Consider the following 25,668-nt stretch of genomic DNA (forward strand, 5'->3'; position numbering starts at 1 on the left):
CATTCACACACTCATAGGATAAAACATACTTCATCCTGATGTATATCATTGAAATTTAATGTTTTATTAAGGATTCATGCAGTCACAGGCTTTTCTGTGACTCAGACAGTAAAGTATCTGCCTCCAATGCAGGAGACTTGGGTTTGATCCATGGGTCAGGAAGATCCCCTGAAGAAGGAAATGGCAATCCACTCTAGTGTTCTTGCCTGGAAAATTCCAGGGACAGAGGAGCCTGGCAGGCTACAGTCCTTGGTATCTCAAAGAGTCAGACACGACTAAGCAACTAACACACACATGTACCCACATAAAATGAGACTGGTCTTTAGTTTTTTATTATTACAGTTTCCAAATTTGGTTATTTGCAAAGATGTACTAGCTTCACACAAGCCTTCTCTTCCTAATTTCTGAAACAACTCTTAGAAATTATCTTTCCTTGAAGGTTTGCTAAAACTATTTGAGCCTAGTCTCTTTTGGTAGAACAGACTGGATTATCACTTCACTATCTTAATGGATAACAGTTCAGGTTTTCTATTTCTTCTTGGGTCAATCGTTTAAGTTTCCTAGACTATGGCACAGCATTATTCAAAATAATTTTACAATTTTTAAATTATTCTCTCTGTAGTTAATTTTCATTTTATATTCCTAATTGTGTTTATTTGTACATTTTTTTCCATTGATCTTGGTAGCATTTGTCTCAGTAAGTCTTCTCATGTAACGGATTCTTTAAGTAATTCTGTTTCTTTACTTTCTAAAAGTTTCTATTTTATGTCTTTTCACTTCTCCTAAGTTGGTGAACACCCCAGTTAAGACAGCAATAGCTATCTCAGACAACGGTCTATTCAGCAAACACTACAGCAAAGACTGAAGAGTGTAAGTTTAAAAAGGTAAACCAACAGCCTTGCTTTTGGCTTTCCCAAGATGCTGGTCAGTTCACCGGATTGTTCTGAATTCATGATCTGTGAACCTAAACACTCCCATCAAGAGGCTAATTTTGGCACCATGAATTTACCAAGTCTGGGTGGTCGATGAACCAGTACACACCCTCTCCTCTGAAATGGCAAGAGACTGCACTTCCTTCCTTACAAGGGTGACTGCCCCTGTTACTATGTTTTATCTGAGGTTCTTGCTCTCTTCCACCATATACCAAACCTCTTAACCTTTCATCTCTCCAGTGCTGAATAGCCTAGGAGTTCTCTCTAGTGACTGGACATCACTCTTAAGTGAAAGAACATTACTGGACTGCCCATGACTGCTACTGAGGACTGGTCAGTCCTCATAACTCTTCCTGCTGGCGGTTTCTCTCTCCTGAGCCAAACTGGTGAGGGGTGATTTGAACTTTTGGACAAGCCCCGTGAATCAGGTTTGGCTCCTTAACAAGTCACAGGAGATTTCTGTTCCTTGCAATTTCAAAGCAGCAGATATTGTTCTGCTGACACCTAGAAGATAGGAAAGGATTCTCTTCCACACAACTTGTTGTTCAGTCACTAAAGTTGTGTCCAACTCTTTGAGAATCCATGGACTGTAGCATGGCAGGCCTCCCTGTCCTTCACTATCTCCTGGAGTTGGTTCAAATTCATGCTTGAACAAACCTTGAGTTGTTCAAACTCATCACCTAAAGTTGGTGATGCCATCTAACTACCTCATCCTCTGTCATTCCCTTCTCCTCCTGCCCTCAATCTTTTCCAGCATCAGGGTCTTTTCCACACACCCATTCCAAGGAAAATGCCAGTGTCCTTCCATGCCTGTGGACCAAGGTTAACTGCACGGCCCACCTGCAATTCACAGAGTTCATGCTCCTTTCAAGATCTGGAGTCCAGTGCTGGTCCTGCATCTAAAAAAAGAGTTGCTTTCCCAAGGACAAAACCAGCTATAATCATCTGCTGTGGTCAAAATTCTCCAGCATCTAAGGCTTAAAAATGAACACAATCTGTGAGAGAAAGCAAGCAAGCTGTATGACTGTAAAAACCAACCACAGTACAAAGTTTTAAAATAAAAGTTCCACATGTTCTGCTCTTAGTAAGTTACCACTGAAGCTTAAAGTCTGCCCTGGTCTTAATAGAAACTTCTAATAAAAACATATGATTGGGCTCCCCTAGATTTTACAAAGGGCCACAGTCTTCTATGCACAATTCAACATGAGAAGCCCTAAGAATGGTTTTTTCCCCCAAAAGTTTGCAGCAAACTCATTTGAGGTCAAAAACCTGACCTGTAATAGTGTGAGTCTATTTATAATCATTTAGGGCCCAAAGGAAGTAAAATGGAGTTGAGTCTTTACGTGGAATATGCACATGCCTTCACCATACCAGAACAGAAAATAATGGTTCAAATATTGACAATCTCTGTAACATATGTATTGGACCTGACCTTCAATATATCAACAAAATTTGCCACTTAAGGAAACTGTGTAGCTAACTGGCAAAACAAGCCCCATTACATAGTACAAATAATCTTTCCCAATACTATCTACTCTATACATTCACACTTCTGAACTCAGATATGACTGATCCCAACCATATTCTCATATCTGGCATTACTTCATGCAGGAGAGCTCAGTCGTGTCCGACTCTCTGCAACCCCATGAAATGCAGCCCACCAGGCTCCTCCGTCTGTGGAATTCCCAGGCAAGAATACTGGAGTGCATTGCCATTTCCTACCCGAGGGGATCTTCCTGACCCAGGGACTGAATTCACATCTTCTGCATTGGCAGGTGGGTTCTGTACCACTGTGCAACCTGGGAAGCCCGTATTTGGCATAACCTATCACTTTTTACCATTTTGCATCAATTTCCCAAACAGGTTTGTCAGAACCCAATTAAACACTTTTCTCCTTTACTCAGTTTTGTCCCTCCATGCAGGCGAGAATGACAGATATCTAGTAGCAATGCCTGAATAGTCTGGCAACTTCAAAAATGTGTAAATTGAAGGTACAAAGGCATAAAAACAGCCCATAAATAGTTCTCACCAACAAGATTTAAATTTTGAATAAAAAAATATTAAATGAGTAAGACCACATAAAATTTTACAAAAATAAGTCACATTAACATTTAAAAATCAGAACCTTTTTCTCCTGATAAATATTACCTACAAACATGAAATGGCAAACCACTCGTGTTCTTGCCTGGAGAATCTCATGGATGGAAGCGCCCGGTGGGCTACAGTCTATGGGGTTGCAAATAGTTGGACGTGACTAAGCAACTCACACACACATACATACAAACACTTTACAGATAATACTGCTCAGATTTTCCACCAGAACTTTATCTTGGAAATGAAAAGGTAATAATTTTCATATCTAAAAGTTAATAGTAATAATGAAGTGGTTTAAGATTGGGGAGAGGAAATGACTGTCTACTGTAGAAAATCTTACAGAACATCTGGCAACTGCAATCTTTCTCAGCTTTCCATCTCTTAGCTAAACAGGCCTTAAATTTAAGAATGCCCTGCAGAGGGCATAATCATTTTCCCCATGCAGTAAAATTACCGGGCAGAACATACTAAAATACTACTTCATTATCTCACCACGGCAGTATACCCCACATTTTTTACTTTAAAAAAAGATAATATTTAGTGTTTGCTAAATAGAAACTTAGTATGTGCAGTTGATGTGACTGTCATTAAGCAATTCAACCATTACTCTTTTTTTTTGGTAGGCATTCAGTGGGACAGAATTTTAATTCTGCTGTGTATTACTGATAGCATTCCGAATCAGTTTGGCTGTACATTGATACTTGGACACTACTAACTTGAGGGCTTTTTCCTTCTCTCCCCTCCTGCAAATAAAACAACTATATTCAGCAGCTGGCTAAACGCTGTTTAAAAGAAAATCTCAATTGCACATCAACTACACTTCAATAAAAATAAACAATAATAATAAAAAATCCCAGCAATTACTTTGATCTATTACACCACAGAGAAGTCCTACCATTACCTTTTTAATCTAACTACTCGAAGCACTTCCTATCAACACTCTCCATTACATTTCTACGTAGCTAGACATTTCATGGTGAGGGGGGAGTAAGGGGAGAAGGTAAAGAGGGGCGGAAGGTGAAAAGAAGGAAGCGAAAAGGGAGGAGGAAGGAAGGGGTGTGGAAGGAGAGAGAAGGATGGGGGAAGAATGAGGGAGAGGTGGAGAGAGCAGGGAGGGGGGGACTAAGGCAAGTTACCCGGAGGATGTAGCCAGCGAGCTCAGTCTTTCAGGACAGATGGAGTAGATGGCAGGAACACTTATTTTTAACTTCTGTTGTAGTGTATCTTCTTTAAAATGTTGTGTTAGTCTCTGTTGTACAGCAAAGTGAATCAATTATACATACACCTAGTTAGTGCTAGTTGCTCAGTTGTGCCCAACTCTTTGAGACCCCGTGGGCTGCAGCCCACCAGGCTCCTCTGTCCATGGAATTCTCCAGGCAAGAATATTGGACTGCATTGCCATTTCCTTCTCCAGGGGATCTTCCTGACCCAGAGATGGAACCTGGGTCGCTTGCACTGCAGGCAGATTCTTTACCAGCTGAGGCACCAGGGAAGCCATACATATAGACATGCTCCCCCTTTTCGGATTTCCGTCCCATTAAGTCACCACGGAGCACTGCAGAGTTCCCTCTGTTACACAGCAGGCTCTCACTAGTGATGTATTTTATACACAGTCGTAGTGTATACATGTCAATCCTAATCCCCCAATTAATTCCGTCCCCCTTCCCCCCGTGTGTCCATACATTTGTTCTCTATGTCTATGACTCTACTTGTACTTTGCAAACAGGTTCATCTGTGTAATTTTTTTAGATTCTCTCTATATATACATATGAATATACAATATTTATTTTTCTCTGTGACACATATAAACAATGGAATATTATTCAGCCATAAAAAGGAACTAAGTTGTGCCTTTCAGAGAGATGCAGATGGACCTAGAAACTGTCATACACAGTGAAGTAAGGCAGGAGCCTTTGAAAAAAGTCACAGAATAATGAAAAGCAAGATGTGTATAGCATATTCAGGTAATCACATTCCCTGCCCCCCATCACTTGCTAGTTAAGTATATATGAGGAAGTTGAATGACACAAGGTACTGGAATGTATTTGGGTACTTCCAGGATTCAAAGGTTGACATCCTAAAGTGAGAGTCGTAGGGTATCTGGAGGTGCTTAGGTCATGAGAGTAGAGCCCTCACAAACAGTATCAGAGCGCTTGTCAAAAAGCCTCCATGCAGCTCCCTAGCCCTGCAGCCATGCCAGGACACAGTGGGCAGCTGCCGTCTATGAGCCAGGAAACAGGTCCTCACCCGACACCACACTGCATCCACCAGAACCAGGATCCTGGACTTCCCAGAATCCAGAACTGAGAAATCTGTTTTTTTATAAGTCACCCAATTTGATGATTTGTTAAAGCAGCCTGAATGGGCTAAGACACAAAGGTCTAAATGTTCACAAGGAACTTAACCGTATGTGTATAATCTGAGCATCACAACACAACGCTTAGGGAGAAAACAGTGCTGAGCAGAGAGGCTGATGCAGTGACCATGGACGCCTTCTCAGAGGATGCAGGGACCAAGAACTCTGCCAGCTGGTCTGGTGTAACAGGGAACAGAGACAATGAAACGAACCTGTTTCTCAATCAGAGGAAAACAATCTCAGGTCATGGTAGACTCTCTTCTGCTTTCTCCAAGCCTGCAACATATGTGTTTATGATCACTTGCCAATTATTATTTCAATAATAAACCTTTCAGGAAAGGTTACCTTATGCCATTACAAATGTACCCAACTTTGAAGAGCCATGAAAAGGACAAATAAAAATATCAATCTCTCCACGTTATGCAGACTCTCAGCTCTCTTTGTACTCCTGCTAGTCATGAGCAAGTTGGGATTCAAGTGCAGGAGGAAGCAGCCTCCACAACCGGCCACTTCATGGCGACCCAAGGGGTCAGTCTGTATGCTAAGAGTTCTGCAAAGCAGGGGAGGAAGAGGAAGGGAAAGGAAGAAAGGGAGGCAGAAGGAAGAGTAGGGACAAGGGAGTCGAGGAGAGAAGGCGCCAGCCTGATGGGTGTGTGGAACTCTGCATGGAGGGGAGCAAGTTGCAAGCCCCCTAACACAGCCCTTCTTCTCTGCTCTCTTACTTGCTAGAACCATCATCCTCCTCTGCTATCCAAAGAAGAAAGGCCAGGTTCACACCTAGCCTATCCTGTGAGTGCACCAAACTATGAAAAGGAGCCAATTTTAAAAAAAAACAAAGGCTACCGGGCACAGGGAGAAAGAGGAAGGCTGGTCTCCCTTCTCCCTTCCCAGTATGCCTGGAACAAAGGTTAAGTATATTTAATCCCTTCCCTTTGAATGCCCCTACATATTCACTAGCATAATATCTTCTGTCCATGATACACTATCAGACCTGCACATAATTTTACGAGAAACAAAGGTAAGCTAGGAAGGAAATTAAATTTCTCTATATGACAGAAACTTTTAGAACAGCGAACTAAGTTGTCAAGCTTAAATCTTAATCTCAGCAATTTATAGAGGATTAAATATACTCCAGTGTGACAAATACATCACAAAAGCAGAAAAAATCATCACTTACTGCTTCATCAAAACATGTAGAGATTCAAGGCCATTGGAGAAGCCACATAATAATAGCAGTTCACATTCAGCATTGTGCTTAGCAACCTAAATTCATTAATTGGTTTAATAAACAATCCTGAGAAGTAGGCACATTATCATCTGTACTAAAAATGAAGAAAATGAAGAGCAGCAATATCAAGTTCCCTGGTCACTCAGTGGTGAAGAACCTCCCTGCAATGCAGGAGATTCAGGTTCAATCCGTGGGCTGGGAAGATCCCCTGGAGAAGGAAATGGCAACCCACTCCAGTATTCTTGACTGGAGAATCCTATGGACAGAGGAGCCTGGCAGGCTACAATCCATGGGGTCACAAAGAGTAGGACACAACTTAGCGACTAACAACAAGATCAAGTTCCAGAGTCTCACAGATGAAAAGTGTTAGAGTTGGAATTCCAACACAGAAACAATTTTGTCCTGCTTGTTTCCCCCTTGTGTTTAAACTCATCTCCTTTATGATGAAGCCTTCACAGGTCCTTTAAGTCAGAGATAGCTAACCATTTCTGTAGCATGAAATTTTTAGCATTTTGGTAAAGTCTATGACTACCTTCTGGGAATAATGCTTTTAACAGCATAAAAGTAATTCATAGGATTATGAAGGAAAACAGTTTTACTGCAGTTATAAAAATATTTTTAAAAACAAATTTGTGCTGTAGCAATTTATGTGCATCTTTCAAAAGTCATTAGCAAGATGTAATAGGGGATTTAAGACTACCAGTTTCAGTGGAGTTCATGTACATAAACAGTATTTCGAGACAGCTGCAATAAAATTCGTGATACCAAAATATACATACTTTGATTGATGATAAAGCCAACAGACACTGCTAGAACTACTCTGGTTAACTGCTTATATTCCTAATTCTAAGATTATGCTAAATTTCAGTCAGAGGCTAGTGAAAATTAAAGCTGTCATGTTTTCCCTTCTGAGTTCACAGATTTCCTGAATTCCATCCAGGTTAAGAACATCAGCTGTATACTGCAATTCATCACTTTATCTCTGAAACTCTTCTTGTTCCTCTTGTAGCACTCATCTTGGTCCCTCCTCACACCATGGCTAGAATGTAGGGAATGTGCCTTAATCCTTAAGAGACCATCACCTTCCTTAAGAGCAAGGGATAACGCTTATACCTGGAGGGTACCACAAGCCTCTCACACAGAAGGGATGGTTGAAAGTTTATGGTACACATGCATACAAATATGACATTATTCTTTCAGCTAAAAATAGTAGGCACCTACGGAACAGCTTACACTTTTAAGAAATAGCTGTACTTCAGGACACCAATTCTTACCTCTCTAGCTCAATCACTTTTAACTAAAACTCCCATCTCAAACCAGGATTTGGATGCAAAAGAGGGGCACTTCTTTAAGAAAACAAGATTCTCCATTCTAGGAGTTCCTCCAGTGACAAAAAAAAAAAAGAGTTGTTTCAACTGCAAAATGGTAAATATTCAGGACTATGTCTTAGCGTGTTTTATGGGGGTACCAAATGAAAATGGGTCTTTCAACAAGTATTCTGAAGGTGAATATTATATAAGCTAAACCAAAACTGTACTAAGGACAGAGGATCAATGACTATCTGAGATAATCACAGTCTTGCATATTTTACCTGTTTATTTTCAAGACTCTAAACATTTTTATGGCTATGTGAGAGACAAGCTTTAAATATACACCTTTAAATATAAAAGGTGAGTCCAGCACCCACTGGGACTATGCTAACAAGGGTACATATGGTTCCTCTCAAGATTTTACCTCTGAAACCAAAGATAAGACAAAAATCTTTAAAGACAGAAGTTCAACAGAAAAAAAAGCAGAATAAGTATCTTTGACTTGAGTGAAGTGTTAGTCGTTCAGCCACGTCCTACTCTTTGCAACCCCATGGACTACAGCCCACCAGGCTCTTCTGTCCAAGGAGTTCTCCAGGCAAGAATACTGGAGAGGGTAGCCATTCCCTTCTACAGAGGACCTTCCTGACCCAGGGATCGAACCTGTATCTCTGCTGCATTGCAGGCAGATTCTTTACTGTCTGAGCCACCAGATACTTAACAGTGACATTTAAATAAGCAAAAAATCTCATAATTCTTTCAGGGTCAAGGAAAGGAAAAAGGAATATTTACCTATGTACCCTGAAAACTTTTATAAACTGAACAATGCTCAAAGTAACAAACGAAAAATTTAATTCTAAAATTAGAAAGAACTTTTGATACCAAAAAAAAAATAAAAATCCATATAAAATATCATTTGCCTAATACAGTTCTTCAAAGAAATTTTACTTAACCTTATGGACACAAGAAAATTTAAAATAAATGAAACTAAGCAACTTCTTGAAGACATTTAAAGTTAAAGAGCATTTCCCCTTTTAATGAAAGTAATCTTATAAGATGTAATCTGTGACCAAACAGCTTATTCATCAGGAAGCAGAAGTGTGATTGCTCAGAAAAGATCCTGGAAACAGCAACCTTGCACTTTCCCTGAAGGAGGATACCACTGTGCTCTGAATTTATTCAAAGAACCAAGAGTCTATGAAGGGCCAGGTATGTCGAAACTTCCTGAATCATGGTGTCAGAAAGGCTTCTAGCACAGCACTGAAATATGCACCACACATATGGTAAACCCTACCTTGGCTATATGGAGACCCACACTTGAGCATCTGCCCACTGGATTTGAGGATTACAGAATGAGACAAAGAAGTAAGATTGAGGATTACAGAACAAGACAACGAAGGGCTTCTGCCTTTTGTGGTGACCTGGCTTGGATTAAACTTCCATGTTGTCAGCCAAACTTGAAATCTGTACTATGTCGACTAACCCATGATCCACTGTAAAGACAGAATACCCTTATATAAAAACACAGATGCAGAAGAAGAGATTTAGTTAACAAAGGACTAAAACGTGTCCTGAGCCACAAAAATTCACTCCATGGGCTTGGGGAAAAAAAAATCTCAATTTCTCCTGAAAATACGCGAAGAAAGGAGAAAGAAATGCTCCAACAAGATTTCATGAGCTATCTCAAACAACAAATTTCTACAATCTATAGATCAGGTCTTCACGAAATGGACAGTGTCAAGAACGCAGGCAAGTCTACAAAACACAGGCAGGCAGCAAAAAGCCACGCTACCCTAAATAGAAACAGGAATCTCAGACATTTTCAAATACTTAATTTGAAATGCCATCCTTAGAATTTAAGAAAATGTGATGTGAAACAAGATGGCTAATATCAAAAATAACAAACACAATGTGATCTGCAGAGCTGCACGAAAATTTAAACCCTCACTTCTCATTACCGGTTACTGGATTTCAAGTGTGAACGCACTGACCTTTCTTCATACCCTCCTGACACAGGATGCCAATCCTGGTTTACTTAGCGATCATCAATTTACTCTGAAAAAAACACCCTTTTTCATGGTATTTTTTCCCCAAAGTTTAAAATAAATTTTGACAGGTCAAACAGCCCTTGGAATATGAACAGTAAATCTTTCCATCCCAAAGTAAAGTGCTAACAAAAAGCTGACACCAAAATATTTAAATGCAAACCTACCAGCCCTTGTCCCTCTATTTCAGCATACACAAAAAACTAAGACCCTTGGGTGGTACTTTTTAATTTAAGAAAGGTAATTACAAAAAACAAAGCAAAAGAGACTTAAAAGACTCTCAGTTTTCACAAATCAACTGTTAAGCAACTGTATTTATTTTTTAAATAGATATTAAAGGACAAGGCATAATGTCAGGGAAAGAAGTGGGTAGAAGAAAAGGAATGATATGAAACTGACTGCTGGTATTGTGAAGCTGCTAGGGCTTCCCTGGTGGCTCAGTGGGGAAGAATCTGCCTACAGTGGAGGAGACCGGGTTCAGTCCCTGGGTTGGGAAGATCCCCTCAAGGAGGGCATGGCAACCCACTCCAGTATTCCTGCCTAGAGAATTCCATGGACAGAGGAGCCTGGCAGGCTGCGGTCCATAGGGTCACATAGAGTCGGACACGACTGAAGTGACTAAGCAGCAGCAGCAACTGCGAAGCTAAGGCAGCCATTCCCAGTTTCTCTGGAAGAAACTGACAGTGCGAGTCAAGCTCCCTGATGCTCCAGACTAAGAAGCAGTATATACAGATTTTTTTCCAACATAAATGTGTATAAAAATTCAAACACCATGGCCTGGAGCTTAGTCCTGGAGCTATAGTATCAAGCCCTGCTCTTTTTTTGTTGTCTTTTACATTTTGGAGATGTGAAAGCCTGCGGGGCAAGAAACAGAAGAAATAAAGAAACAAATTAACACTTGGAGGCTTGCAGACAGGAAAGGAGCTTTAGAAATTATCTTCCCTCTTCAACAGGTAGGGAATCAGACCAATAGTAAAGACCTGAGTTTCACCAACATACTTTACTCTGAAAACAGATAGGGAAACAATGGAAACATCGAGAGACTTTATTTTCTTGGGCTCCAAAATCACTGTAGATGGTGACTGCAGCCATGGCATTAAAAGACGCTTGCTCCTTGGAAGAAAAGCTATGACCAACCTAGACAGCATACTAAAAAGCAGAGACATTACTTTACTGAAAAAGGTCCATCTAGACAAAGCTATGGTTTTTCCAGTAGTCATGTATGGATGTGAGAGCTGGACCATAAAGAAAGCTGAGTACTGAAGAACTGATGCTTTTAAACTGTGGTGTTAGAGAAGACTCTTGAGAGTCCCTTGGACTGCAAGGAGATCCAGCCAGTCAATCCTAAAGGAAATCAGTCCTGAATATTCATTGGAAGGACTGATGCTGAAGATGAAGCTCCAATAACTCTGGTCACCTGATGCAAAGAACTGACTCATTAGAAAAGATTCTGATGCTAAGAAAGATTGAAGGCAAGGAGAAGGGGACGACAGAGGATGAGATAGTTGGATGGCATCACCGACTCGATGGACATGAATCTGAGCAAGCTCTGGGAGTTGGTGATGGACAGGGAAGCCTGGCATGCTGCAGTACATGGGGTTGCAAAGAGTTGGACATGACTGAGTGACTGAACTGACTGATTGATTCTACTCTTAGAGTTACTAATCCAAGAAGGGTTGTAGATGCAATGAGGAGAGGATAGAAAAGCATGATGCAAACCACTGTCATGAATAATTAATGAAGAAAATAAAATTGAAAGGAAATGTGGTGCAGTCTCTACTTGGAATATGGATATGTCTTTCTTTCTACCAGAACAGGAAACAAATGAGTATCAGAGGTAAGGTAACTTAACAAAACTGCAAAAGGGGGGGGGGGGGGGGGGGGGGTAGGGTCTGAAAATAACTGCAGTATACAAAGGGATTAACAGTTATCTTAATGTATGAAGAACACTTGTAAATCAGTATTTAAAAGGTGAACATCCAAATGGACAAAAAGGACATGAACAGATAATTCAGAAAGATATAAATACGAATGACTGGTATGGAAATGCTGAACTTTGCTAACAGTAAAATAAAAATCAGTTGTCATTTATTTTATGATAATACCAAGTATGAAAGGGGGGAAAAATGGCACTCTCATATGCTGTTTTGGTAGCAAAAACTGTTAACATTTTTGAGAACAATTTGGTAATCTGTATAAGGGTTTAAGCAATATTTATCCTCCATCATCCAAGAATACCACTTGCAGAAATTTATCAAAGATGAATTTCTATAAGAATACAAATGACCATCTCAGCACTTATTTTAACACTTTAAGAAAACTTAAGTGTCTAAAAATAAAATTGAGACACAGGCAGACAATGAACTATTACACAGCTACTTAAAGCCATACTCACGGAGAATATTTAAAGAATGCTCATGACATATGTTAAAAAAAAAATTGAAGTAATTTCAGTTTCATATATACAAAAGAGAAACAACAAACTGTTTGAGCTGTCTATAGGCTTTGGAATAATAGGGGATTCTTTAATGTCCTCTTTAATATTTTAGGGCTTCTCCAGTTGTTCAGACAGTAAAGAATCTGCCTGCAATGCAGGAGACCTGGGTTTAATTCCCTGGTTGGGAAGATCCGCTGGAGAAAGGAGTGGCTACCCATTCCAGTATACTTCCCTGGAGAATTCCATGGATAGAGGAGCCTGGTGGGCTACACTCCATACAGCTGCAGAGAGTTGGACAAAACTGAGCAACTAACACTTTCCTTCTTAATAGTGATTATTTTTAGAGCAGTTTTAGAATTGCAGAAACTTTTCCTCTTTAATGTTTTAAAAATTCTCTTAACAATCATATTACACAATACTCCTATTAAAGTGTTCTTAAAGTATTATTAATGTAGAAAACATCTGAATCCCAGAATAAAGTGTTTTAAAATGAAAGTATACAATAAAAGTGCCAAAAATAGAGCTTAATATTTTGGGATGAAAATAAGTAATTTTTCCTTTAATATGAGGTTTGTAAATTCACACTTAGACTGGTTTTTTCCCTTACAGAAGGAATTCCCATTTGTATCATTATGGAAGTAGAAAATCTGAAAAGCAAGTGGTTGTAATGGTGATGATGGGGGCAAGACTTATTTTAATACTACTTTGGTCATTTTTAAAGATTACAAACTTCTAACTCTCATCCATTCTCAGGAACCAGAAGAGAACATAAATTAATGCAAGTAATTAGAAAAATATTCATCCTTTCCGGAAAGTTGCTAAAGGACTTCCCTGATAGCTCAGTTGGTAAAGAATTCACCTGTAATGCAGGAGACCCCGGTTTGATTCCTGGGTCGGGAAGATCCGCTAGAGAAGGAATAGGCTACCCACTCCAGTATTCTTGGGCTTCCCTTGTGGCTCTGCTGGTAAAGAATCCAGCTACAATGTGGGAGGCCTGGGTTCAATCCCTGGGTTGGGAAGATCCCCTGCAGAAGGGAAAGGCTATCCACTCCAGTATTCTGGTCTGGAAAATTCCATGGACTGTATAGTCCATGGGGTTGCAAAGAGTCAGACATGACTTTCACTCACTGACTTCTGAAAAGTTGTAAACAAAGCTAACCCACCAAAAAGGTGGGGGAAAAGACTACAACATTCATTTTTGGCACAGTAATAGAACTTGAATATTTGTTACACTGAAAGCAGCTAGTAAGCAATTATATACTGTCTTTCGGAAATCCAAAAAGGAAAGGCCACTTTCTTTTCCATCTATCTATTATAAATCATACTGTCACTGGTTACATTTGGATGAAGTCCACCTGAATTTTGTCAGCAGAAGCCAATATCTGATGGGAAAAACAACTTGGAAAGTAACATACAACAATAAACCTATGTTTATCCATCCACAGAATCAGCTGAAGTCTCCTAAATGGAAAAACCGAACAGGGGAAAAAGATATGGCTAGGGAAAAAAACATACTTGTAGAACTACTGTCCACTTTATATCTTCCTCCATGCAGTGAGTTACTTTGGGGGTCAGGGGAGCTTGAAGAAAAAATAGAAAACTTCTATAAAGAAAACAAGATGAAGGTACCATAGAATCTAATAGTAATTAGCAGCTATAAAATTATCAAGATTGTTACTGCTAACTTTTATTAAGCAACTGAGTATGCTACCTGCCATTTCTCTCTTCTTCTCCTATTGTGGTTCCTCTCTATCATCAAGTGTGCCCAGTTAGGTGGTTTAGACACGTGGGTCCACATTTTCCCCCTAACAATGCTACTGACTTTGAAGAAAAAGACTGAAGTAATTTCAAAATCAAATTGATTATTCATATATTATAGGTCACTATTCAAACCAGAACATTTCATGCAAAGATGGGCACAATTAAGGACAGAAATGGGATGGACCTAGCAGAATTAGAAGACATTAAGAAGAGGTGGCAGAAAACACAGAAGAACTACACAAAAAAGATCTTCATGACCCAGATAATCACAATGGTGTGATCACTCACCTAGAGCCAGACATCCTGAAAGGCAAAATCAAGTGGGCCTTAGGAAGCATCACTATGAACAAAGCTAGTGGAGGTGATAGAATTCCAGTTGAGCTATTTCAAATTCTAAAAGATGATGCTGTGAAAGTGTTGCATTCAATAAGCCAGCAAATTTGGAAAACTCAGCAGTGGCCAGAGGACTGGGAAAGGTCAGTTTTCATTCCAATCCCAAAGAAAGGCAATGCCAAAGAATGCTCAAACTACCACAAAATTGCACTCATCTCACATGCTAGCAAAGTGATGTTCAAAATTCTCCAAGCCAGGCTTCAACAGTAGGTGAACTGTGAACTTCCAGATGTTCAAGCTGGTTTTAGAAAAGGCAGAGGAACCAGAGATCAAATTGCCAACATCTGCTGGATCACTGAAAAAGCAAGAGTTCCAGAAAAATATCTATTTCTGCTTTACTGATTATCCCAAAGTCTTTGACTGTGTGGATCACAACAACTATGGAAAATTTTTAAAGAGATAGGAATACCAGACACCTGACCTGCCTCCTGAGAAATCTGTATGCAGGTCAAGGAGCAACAGTTAGAACTGGACATGGAACAACAGACTGGTTCCAAATCGGGAGTGGAATACATCAAGGCTGTATATTGTCACCCTGCTTACTTAACTCATATGCAGAGTACATCATGAGAAATGCAGGACTGGATGAAACACAAACTGAAATCAAGATTGCCGGTGGTGGCGGTGGTGGTGGTTTAGTCACTAAGTCGTGTCTGACTCTTGCGACCCCGTGAACAGAAGCCCACCACGCTCCTCTGCCCATGGGATTCTCCAGGCAAGAATACTGGAGTGGGTTGCCATTCTCTTCTCCAGGGGATCTTCCCAACCCAGGAAATGAACCCGGGTCTCCTGAATTGCAGGCAGATTCTTTACCAACTAAACCACCAGGGAAGCCCCAAGATTGCCAGGAGAAATATCAATAACCTCAGATACGCAGATGACACCACCCTTATGGCAGAAAGTGAAGAACTAAAGAGCCTCTTCTTAAAGTGAAAAAGGAGAGTGAAAAAGTAGGCTTAAAGCTTAACATTCAGAAAACTAACATCATGTCATCTGGTCCCATCACTTCATGGCAAGTGGATGGGGAAACAGTGGAAACAGGGACAGACTTTATTTTTGGGGGCTCCAAAATCACTGCAGATGGTGACTGCAGCCATGAAATTAAAAGACGCTTACTTCTTGGAAGAAAAGTTATGACCAACCTAGACAGCATATTAAAAAGCAGAGACATTGCTTTGCCAACAAGGGCCATCTAGTCACAGCTATGTTTTTTTCCAATAGTAATGTATGGATGTGAGAGTTGGCCTATAAAGAAAGCTGAGCACTGAAGAATTGATGCTTTTAAACTGTGGTATTGGAGAAGACTCTAGAGAGTTCCTTGGACTGCAAGGAGATCCCACAAGTCCATCCTAAAGGAAATCAGTCCTGAATATTCATGGGAAGAACTGATGATGAAGATGAAATGCCAATACTCTGGCTACCTGATGCGAAAAACTGACTCATTTGAAAAGACCTTGATGCTGGGAAAGACTGTAGGTAGGAGGAGAAGGGGACAACAGAGGATGAGATGGCTAGATGGCATCACCGACTCAATGGACATGAGTTTGAGTAAACTCTGAGAGTCAGTGATGGACAGGGAAGCCTGGTGTGCTGCAGTTCACGGGGTCACAGAGAGTTGGATACAACTGAGTGAATGAACTGAACAGAACTGATTCAAATCGAAGTTAAGACGTCTGATAAAAATGGGTGAGAGAGAAACAGCACTGTCATATAAAAATTATCTTCACAATATATGCTGTATTTAATAATATTCATGATAAATATTTAATACTGACACAGATATACAAAAACACAGGAACACATACCCAAGAAGGCACCACATATAGAAAACCTAGAAAGATTGAATCCTGTCATGATCTAGTTGAAATTACTTTGGTCAAATAATGTGGAGAAAAAGAAATATCTTGAGTTGCCCAGCAAGATCCCACATATTAAAAGAGTGGTAAATTAAACCAAATATTCAAAGGTACAACCAATTCAAGAAAAGACAAATAATTCTTTATTGTCTATATAAAATGCAGACATTCAACCAAGATGGAAAAGACTATACATAAAACCACTGAAGCAATAACATTTATAAAGCTAAAAAAGTTAATAACAGACTTCAGGGAACTTGTAAGCCCTCAGTATTAAGAAATATCTTCAATTTAATTGGTAATTCACATTTACTAGGCTTTCCACACATATGGATATATTCCCACACATATATATCTTCATGGTTAAAAATGACCATCACAACTAACAAAAATCTAATATATTAGAAAAGCACCACTGATAGACTGTTGAAAAGAGCTCTATATGGCAAACATGTAACATCTCTGAGAAGACAGATTTTGAAATATAGAAGCAAAAAAGACAATAAAATCAAAGAATACTAAGTTAGAAATAACATAAAGCCTAACCATGCTTCTGAAGCATCGGCCATCTCTGAGAAAGCACAAAACCATGAAACTGAAATCTCAGTAGGAAGAAATTCCATGGCAGTATTGAAGTGATACTTTAAAATATTATAAAGAAAAAACAAAATACATAATTTTTACACAGAGCAGTAAATGCTATGATACTCATCCACTTAGTCAACAAGTCAATCTGTTAAAAGCATTTGTGTGCCATAAAATATGTGCTATATTTGTGGAATAAGATGATAACCAGGGAAGAAATGTTTCCTTCATGGAACATATATTCCAGAAGTCATTAAGATCTAGGTCAACATGTTTCTCAAAATATAGACTAAATCAAAATCATCCAGGTGCAAGTTCAAAGTTCTGATGTCCATCCCTATGATGTTCAATAGGTATTGAACAGAACTCAAGATCTGTTTTTAATAAGCTTTAATGGAAAGAGTGATGTTTTAGCTCTGCTACTAATTAGGTAGCAGCTTTGGGCACTGGTCACTTATCCTTGTTTCTAAGATGGGAATGAAGTGAAATGAAGTCAATACTGCTCAGTCATGTCCGACTCTGCAACCCCATGGACTAGTCCATGGAATTTTCCAGGCCAGAATACTGGTGTGGGTAGCCTTTCCTTTCTCCAGGGGATCTTCCCAACCCAGGGATCAAACCCAGGTCTCCCGCATTGTACGTATATTCTTTACCAGCTGAGCCACAAGGGAAGCTGAAGAACACTGGAGTGGGCAGCCTATCCCTTCTTCAGCAGATCTTTCTGACCCAGGAATAGAACCAGGGTCTCCTGCATTGCAGGTGAATTCTTTACCAACTGAGCTATCAGGGAAGCCCAATACTGGGATAATTCTGCTTAAAAAGTTTACTCTGAAGAATAAAAACATTTTTGAAGTGTTTTGCACAGTACCTGGCACAAGTGTATTCAAAATGGCACCATGAAAGTCAGAAAATCTGTATTCACACTGAACTCAGAAGCTTACCAAATGTATAACACTGGAAAAGGCACTGAAGCTCTGAGCTTCAGTTTCTATTTATGTAGTTAGTGGGTAATAATGCCACTGATTAACACAAAGTTACTAGAAGAAAAAAAATAATATTTTGGTAAGCTATAAGAAATACTACATAGAGGTAATTATAGTAGAGGCTACCAGTAGTTGTTTTTTTTTTATTTTACTGATGTATACATAGTTGATTTACAATGTTGTATTTCATTTCTCCTTTACAGTAAAGTGACTCAGTTACATGTATATATATTCTTTTCCATTGCAGTTTACCACAGGATAACGAATACAGTTTCCTATGCTATACAGTACAATCCTGTTGTTTTTATATACTAGTTTATATCTGCTAATCTCACACTTTCATTCCTTACCCTCCCCACCTGATCTCCCCCCTTGTACTTTATCTCTGAATCTGTTTTTGTTTCCTAGATATGTTCATTTGTGTCGTGTTTTGGACTCCACATATAAGTGGTAGCACATGCTTTTTGTCTTTTTCTGACTTCACTTGAGACTACCGGCATTCTTAGTCATAACAAAGTAGTATGAAAATATAATCCTTGAAAAAGAGGGGAAAGTCTTATGTGAGAAAAATTGAGAAACAGGTTTTCTTTTCTTTTTAAACCTTATTTTCCCAACAAAGGGCTTCCCTGGTAGCTCAGCTGGTAAAGAATCCACCTACAATGCAGGAGACCCCGGTTCTATTCCTGGGTCAGGAAGATCCACTGGAGATAGGATAGGCTACCCATTTCATTATTCTTGGACTTTCCTGCAGGTTCAGATGGTAAACAATCCGCATGCAATGTGGGAAACCTAGGTTCGATCCCTGGGTTGGGAAGACCCCTGGAGAGGGGAACGGCTACCCACTCCAGTATTCTGGCCTGGAAAATTCCATGGATAGAAGAGCCTGGTGAGCTACAGTCTATGGGCTCGCAAAGAGTCGGACATGACTGAGCATCTTTCACTTTCCCAACAAAATGTACTTAATTCATTCAAGAGTTTGAGTACAGAATATGTACCACCTGGGAAATGGTAACCCTCCAAATGTAAATCAGGAATATAGACTCCATAGACATTAATAATACAAGTCTTGATTCCTATGAGAACTCCACAAAGCCAAGTTGGACATAGTTTCACAAGCCAACAGTTGCTGGAACTACTACACAAAGAACAGAAAACCTTGATTACTTCGTTCACTACTTAAACATCACTACTGTATGAGCCCCAGGGAAGCCCAACTACATAAACAGAAGCATTGAAGCTCACAAAAGGTCAATGACTCGTGTGGTGTTACATATTCACTAAACGTAAGAGTCTGATATGAAGCCACATTTTGTGACTTTCTGGTAGTCCGGTTGTTTCCCAGCAGCAATTTTGAAAACACCTCTTCAGCATTTACATCTCTTTCTGCAACAATCGCAGCCAAGCAATCCATTCCAATTCCATTGGTCGGCAATCTACCAGTTGAAAGCAAATCATCTGGAAAGCTTTTAAAAGGTATAGATCCTGAAATTCTGATTCAGTGCGCCCAGGAGAGGGCCCTGGGACCCATCTATGCAAAATGCCTCCCAAGAAACTGTGATGTGAGCCAGAATCTCGTCGCCAGATGCTGCACTCCCCAGTCCACTGTGTATATGGGCTGTGCAACCAAACTCCAATGATGTTAGGCTAAAATCTGGCCCACTTCAGTTTCCATGTTAGGCCTAGTTTTACTCTTGGGGCCACACACAACACAAGCCTAATCTGTCTCCAGGCCCTTCAGGTGACCTATATTATGCTTCAAACTTGATAACCCTAAATTGACAAACTTGATAAACCCTAAATGCACATCTTTTCATTTATATTTAGTACCCAGAAGAGAACACCACACTCATTCAGAAACCAATGGTGGGCTTCCCTGGTGGTACAGGGGTTAAGAGTCCGCCTTGCAATGCAAGAGACATGGGGTCAATCTCTGGTCTGGGACGATCCCACGTGCCATGGGGCCACTAAACCTGTGCACCGCAATGATTGAGCCTGTGCTCTAGAACCCTCGTGCCGCAACTGCGGAAGCCCAAACACCTTAGAAGCCATTCTCTGCAATAAGAGACACCACTGCAATGAGACCTCGCACTGCAACTACAGAAAGCCCCCACAGCATTGAAGACCCACCACAGCCAAAAATAAATATTAAAAAAAAAAAAGAAACCAATGGTGATACTCCTTCATTGCAGAAACAATATTCTCATTAACACAGCTTAAGTGGGCCTTTTACTAAACTAACAACAACATATTATGCTTACTTCTTTGTAATACCCTTACTAAAAATACTTACTTTGGAATATATTTATTTTGGAGCAATTTTAGGTTTATACAGAAGTTGCACATGTAATACAAAGAGCCCCCAGGGCCCCCTCCCCCAGCTTGTTTTCCAAATGTTAACACATATAGTACCACAATACATCTACCTGAACCAAAGATGAGTTTTCTTAATTACATCTTTTTCCAGAAATTACCTTCCTCAACACATTTCTTTCATCCTGAAAGAATGTTTTTCTTTTGTTTCATTACATGATGCAAGTATAATGAAAGTGAAGTTGCTCAGTTGTGTCTGACTCTTTGCAACCCCGTGGACTGTAGCCTACCAGGCTTCTCAGTTCATGGGATTTTCCAGGCAAGAGTACTGGAGTGGGTTGCCATTTCCTTCTCCAGGGGATCTTCCTGACTCAGGGATCGAACCCAGTGTCCTGCATTGTAGGCAGATGCTTTACCCTCTGAGCCACCAACCCTTAAATTTCCTCTATTAAGATTCATAGCCATGATTTCATCTTGCAAGACTTTGACCCAAAGACTTAAACTCTGAGTTTTATAAGATGGAATGTAATGCCTTATACTTGTTAAGATATTCTGAGTCAAGGTCCAGATAGACAGCATCCACTATTGTCTCTAGATTCATGCCACACAGTTATCTGGTAAGCAAGACTTCTATACTTTTATCTTATGTGACAGGTTTGGGCTTGGGTAACATAAACCTCCCTAGAGTTGCATTAAGCAACTTCTGATGCACACATACCATCAATTAATTACTAACCACAAAAATTATCTGTACATCCAATTACTCTGTTATTCTTGCAAAGATATTTCCCTACCTCAGAAAAGTTCAGACACATTGCATCTCTACATTTTTCATCTGTACTAGCCTAATATACCTTTGCATGTTGTTCTTCAGTTGAGAGGTGTAGATATGTGCACAGTGGAAGGAGTCCATGCCCAAAATGACTCTGAAATCCTTAGGGGAAAAAAGGAAACTCTCTTAACAACTACTGACCATTCACTGAAGCAATTAATGACCCTGTGTGAAAACTGATGCCCACAGGAAGCCCACAGAGAATTCCTGATGAGTCACAAACTAAAATCAGAAGAAAGAGAAAATTGGGATTGTAGTATTATTTCTCTGTCAAGAAAAGGGTTCCATTCATCCTCATAAAATTAGTTGCTGGCTTTAGTTATTATAAAAAGTTTAGTGAACAGAATGGCTCATGTACTATTAGCAAGTAATATTTAAGGACTTATTAACTGCTATTTAAGATAGGAATCTACTATTGAGATCCTGATTAAAAAGGGTAAATTAAACATGCAGACCCACAGACAGCTAAGCTCAGCTCTATCAATCAGTGCCAGAAGATTTTTCTAAACAGCTTAGTTCTCCACAAAAGATCTGAATAATTTCCAATTCTGTTTATCTCTCAAAACCAGGCTGTGGAATTAGTTTTTAAATTGCAAAAGAAAATCAACAATGCTTTCAAGGAAGGCTGCAAACTCACAGCCTTCCTATTATACGTGTGAGCTTCTTAAAACGAGAAGCCATTAAAAACATCTTTTAAAAGGTATCATAATGCCAGAAACAAAGCTCTTCAAACTCACCTCATAGTAACTCCGAACTGCATTGCAAAATGCTTCGTCAGCTACAATCTGGGTTTCCCCATTGAGGAAGGCCTGGAACCGTTCTTTCAGTAACTGCAACTGTTGCTTGTTAAGCTGTAAGAAAAAAAGAAGGGGGGAGGAAATCAGATTAAAAAAACTAGCTAATCCATGACACATAATGGTTTTTAAGAGTTATATTTGCCACGTGTGTCTAAGACTTGATACCCAGAATTCACTTATGGGTCAATTTTTAAAAGCTTGTAAATTATTGCCCCACGAACTTCAGAATACCTGATACTGAAAACAGAATCCAAATTTCTGCCCCAAACAGCGTTCTTGTGATTACTACACTCCAATCTCTTTGCAGAGATGGGGGAAAAAAATCTAAAATTCAAATGAGAAGTTAACTGCCAGCTGTCCTGAACAGAGGGCAAAAAGGGATAAGAATTCTTGGAGGTGAGTGGACAACCAACAGTTCTGAACACAAGAGGACAGGAAAGACAGAGATACTCAGAGAAAGAATTCTCTGTAAAGGACATCTGTTGAATGCCAAAAGCTTGGATTATCATGAAAAAACATCTCAGTGACTGAGCTGGGATAAAGGGATGATGAGGAGGGGAACAGAGGGGCAATGGGGGCAGTGAGTGCATCTCCAGGCAGGCTAGGGGAAGGTAGTAACTCAGGGAGAGGAGTGTAAGTTTACAACCACGTTTGCTCACCTGGGGCTATCTAGCACGGTTACGGAGGGCAGGTTAGACATGGACCATGGCTTACTAACCACATCTTCTAGTCATCAACTACAAGCAGAAGCAGCTATTTCATTTCTACAGCTCACCGCAAAATGAGAGCGAGGAGCCCCTTATTGAAAAAATTCATTTCAAGACAGCAGCAAAAGAGCATTCAACCTGGCATGGACCCTTCTAAGCAGGAGCCCATGTGGCCACTCTAAACACAGCTCACACACACACACACTTAAAGCTTAACTGGAGACAGAACATAGTCTTGCAGAGTAACCAACAAATCCTGAGGTATACAGGGACCAGGAAGGGAGTGATCTCTCCATTTCAGTCATCCTCATCAGACTCTTAAAAGAATTCAGCCCAGTTCTGGATTCTACAGAGAGTTGTGAGGCATTTGGAAACATGCCGAAGACAAAATGATTAAAGGATTAGAAAGACTAAACAAACTGGGATGATTTGGCTTCGAAAAGAAGGCTGATATGAAGTAAGTTTAAAACTGTTCAAAAGGCTTGTTAAAATGCCATTCAAATTGGAGAGACATGCTCTTTCAAAACATGGGTTTTATTTAGGAGTCTAAAAAACAAGACAGCCTGTGAAAAAAACCACTGCTGGGAGTAACAGACTGATAAAGAAGTGTCCTACTGTGCTCCAGTGTAAAAAAACCTCTTGCCCTGAGCAGTGGAGAGAGAAGAGCATTCCATTTTTCAGCCAGGTTATCCTTCATTTTAGGGAAAGCTGAACCAAGCTGGAAAGCAGGAACATCAACATCATCTTACATTCTCCATTTCTATGTAATGTGCAGAGAATGAAAGCAGGTACCGTGCGTGCGTGTGTGTGTGTGTGTGCGTGCGTGCGTGCGTGCGTGTGTGTGTGTGTGTGTACCAGCAAGGCAAATTAAGCCCATGCCTTTCCCTCTCTAAACACAGTTCACCAAAGGGACCAGATGGAAGGAGGATAGCCATTGCTGACAGTGAGACCGCTGACAACACTCTAGTTGCCAAGCACTGGGAACCGCCAAGGAGGGTTTCAATTTGCAAACCAAGGGTCCAGGTATTCAGAAAAGAGCGGAAAGGGACTGGGGGGATGACAATGACCTGGAGAGCACTTCAATGATCATTTGTCCCAACTCCCTCACTTGAGAAATAAATATTATTCAAATCTAGAAATCAGGGTATCTTCATTCAGTTTTCTTCTATCAGAGGCATTTGTTCACCAGGAACTCCTTTAAATCTCTGCAGTCTCTAGTTTGCCAGTGTTTAGGTTTAGCCATTGTTGCGATGAGTTATGTTCTGGTGATTACAACATGGAACATTCCTGAATACGAATGGAGAGAAGGAGATTTGCACAAACTATCTTCTTAGAAACTCTTAACAATGCTAATGTCCTTCACAAAACATGCCAGAGCACTAGGCTTCAACTTTTTTGTTGATAAAAATTACTGCAGTTACGTTTAAGACATAAAATGATAGCTATATTTTAACGATATACAAACAGTCAATAAGAGGATAATTTACTAGTACAAAGAAAAGGTCTACAATTCCATATAAAAGAGACACGGAGGAAAAAAGGCAATTTAAAATCTAGCAGTGGGAAAGCAGAAAGCAGTTTCCAAAAAGCTATTTGCATTATCAAAATAAACTGTATTATACATCAATAGATAGAAGCCAATGTAATAGGCCCAAGAAATAGATTCAAATACAACTAGAAGTATACTATAAAATACCTTTATGGCACCTCAAATCAGTAGTAAAAGATGGTTTCTTCAATCAATGGTGTTAGAATAACTAGGTAGCCATGCAGAAAAAATTAAATTGAACCATAACACAAGGTTACAGCCCAAATGAATTACCTGTAATTTCTTATACCATAAAGGTATAAAGAAATAGGAGAATTCCTTTAAACATCAATATGAGAAAGTTTTTTTTAAACCATGAATCAAAATCTACAGGTCCTAAATTTAACTCCATAAGCATTAAAAATAAATTTAGTATTGTGGTAATCATTTTTCCACATAGATATGTGTCAAGCAATTACATTATATACTTAAACTTACAAAATATTATACATCAATTATATTTTTTAAATAAATAAATTTAGCATTAACAAAATCACTGAGGGAAAAAAAGGCCAGGAAAAAAATACTTGCAACTCATATCCTAAAGAACTAATTTTCAAACATACATATATTGGAAATTGACAAGAGTCTAACCTATAAGCCAACAGAAAGATAGACTAAATGGATAGACTCAGAGAAATGAATCAAGTCACGAAAGCCTAACAATTTACATTTTTCTTTTTCCAACTGAAATCTACATGAGAGCAGAAGGATTCGGGAAGATGATGGAAGAGGAAGCACCAGAAATCTGTTTCCCACCTCAACAACAACTGCATTGGCAGTATGTGTCTGATGTAAATATTTTGTAACTCTGGAATCCCTTTAAGGCTTTCAACATGACAAGGAAGGCTTGAGTTAAAACTGTAGTTAATTTTAACCAATTTCAGCTCTGCACAGTAGCACTTCCTACCCCCTCAAGACCCATAGTATCTTAAAAAAAAAACAAAACCCAACAACCCAACTTTTCATAAATTACTGTTTTTCAGTCACTAAGTTATGTTTGACTCTTTGCAGCCCCACAGACTGCAGCATGCCAGGCTCCTCTGTCCTTCACTATCTCCTAGAGTTAGCTCAAATTTATGTCCACTGAGTCGGTGATGCTATTTTACCATCTTATCCTCTGTTGCCCTTTTCTCCATTTGCCTCACTATCTCTAAACATCAAGGTCTTTTCCAATGAGTCGGCTCTTCACATCAGGTAACCAAATTATTGGAGCTTCAGCATCAGTCCTTGAGATGAATAATCAGGATTGATTTCCTTCAGGATTGACTGGTTTCATCTCCTTGCAGTCCAAGGGACTCTCAAGACTCTTCTCAAGCACCACAGTTCGAAAGCATCAATTCTTCAGTGCTCAGGCTTCTTTATGGTCCAACTCTCACATGTGTACATGACTACTGGAAAAACCATAACTCTGACTATACAGACCTTTGTCAGCAAACTGATGTCTCTATTTTTTA

General features: G+C 39.6%; 1 protein-coding gene across 24 annotated transcripts in view; it reads right to left on the reverse strand.

The window, feature by feature from the left end:
* Positions 1-25,668, reverse strand: part of CADPS2 (calcium dependent secretion activator 2) — a 571,224-nt gene that overhangs the window by 404,662 nt on the left and 140,894 nt on the right. For all 24 annotated transcript variants that reach the window (XM_043872603.1, XM_043872601.1, XM_043872591.1 and 21 more), the window contains exon 2: positions 21,857-21,970. In XM_043872603.1, coding sequence (XP_043728538.1) covers positions 21,857-21,970 — 114 coding nt within the window. The remainder of the gene's footprint in view (positions 1-21,856; positions 21,971-25,668) is intronic.

The sequence above is a fragment of the Cervus elaphus genome, chromosome 18, assembly GCF_910594005.1.
Source record: "Cervus elaphus chromosome 18, mCerEla1.1, whole genome shotgun sequence".
NCBI classification, from domain to species: domain Eukaryota; kingdom Metazoa; phylum Chordata; class Mammalia; order Artiodactyla; family Cervidae; genus Cervus; species Cervus elaphus.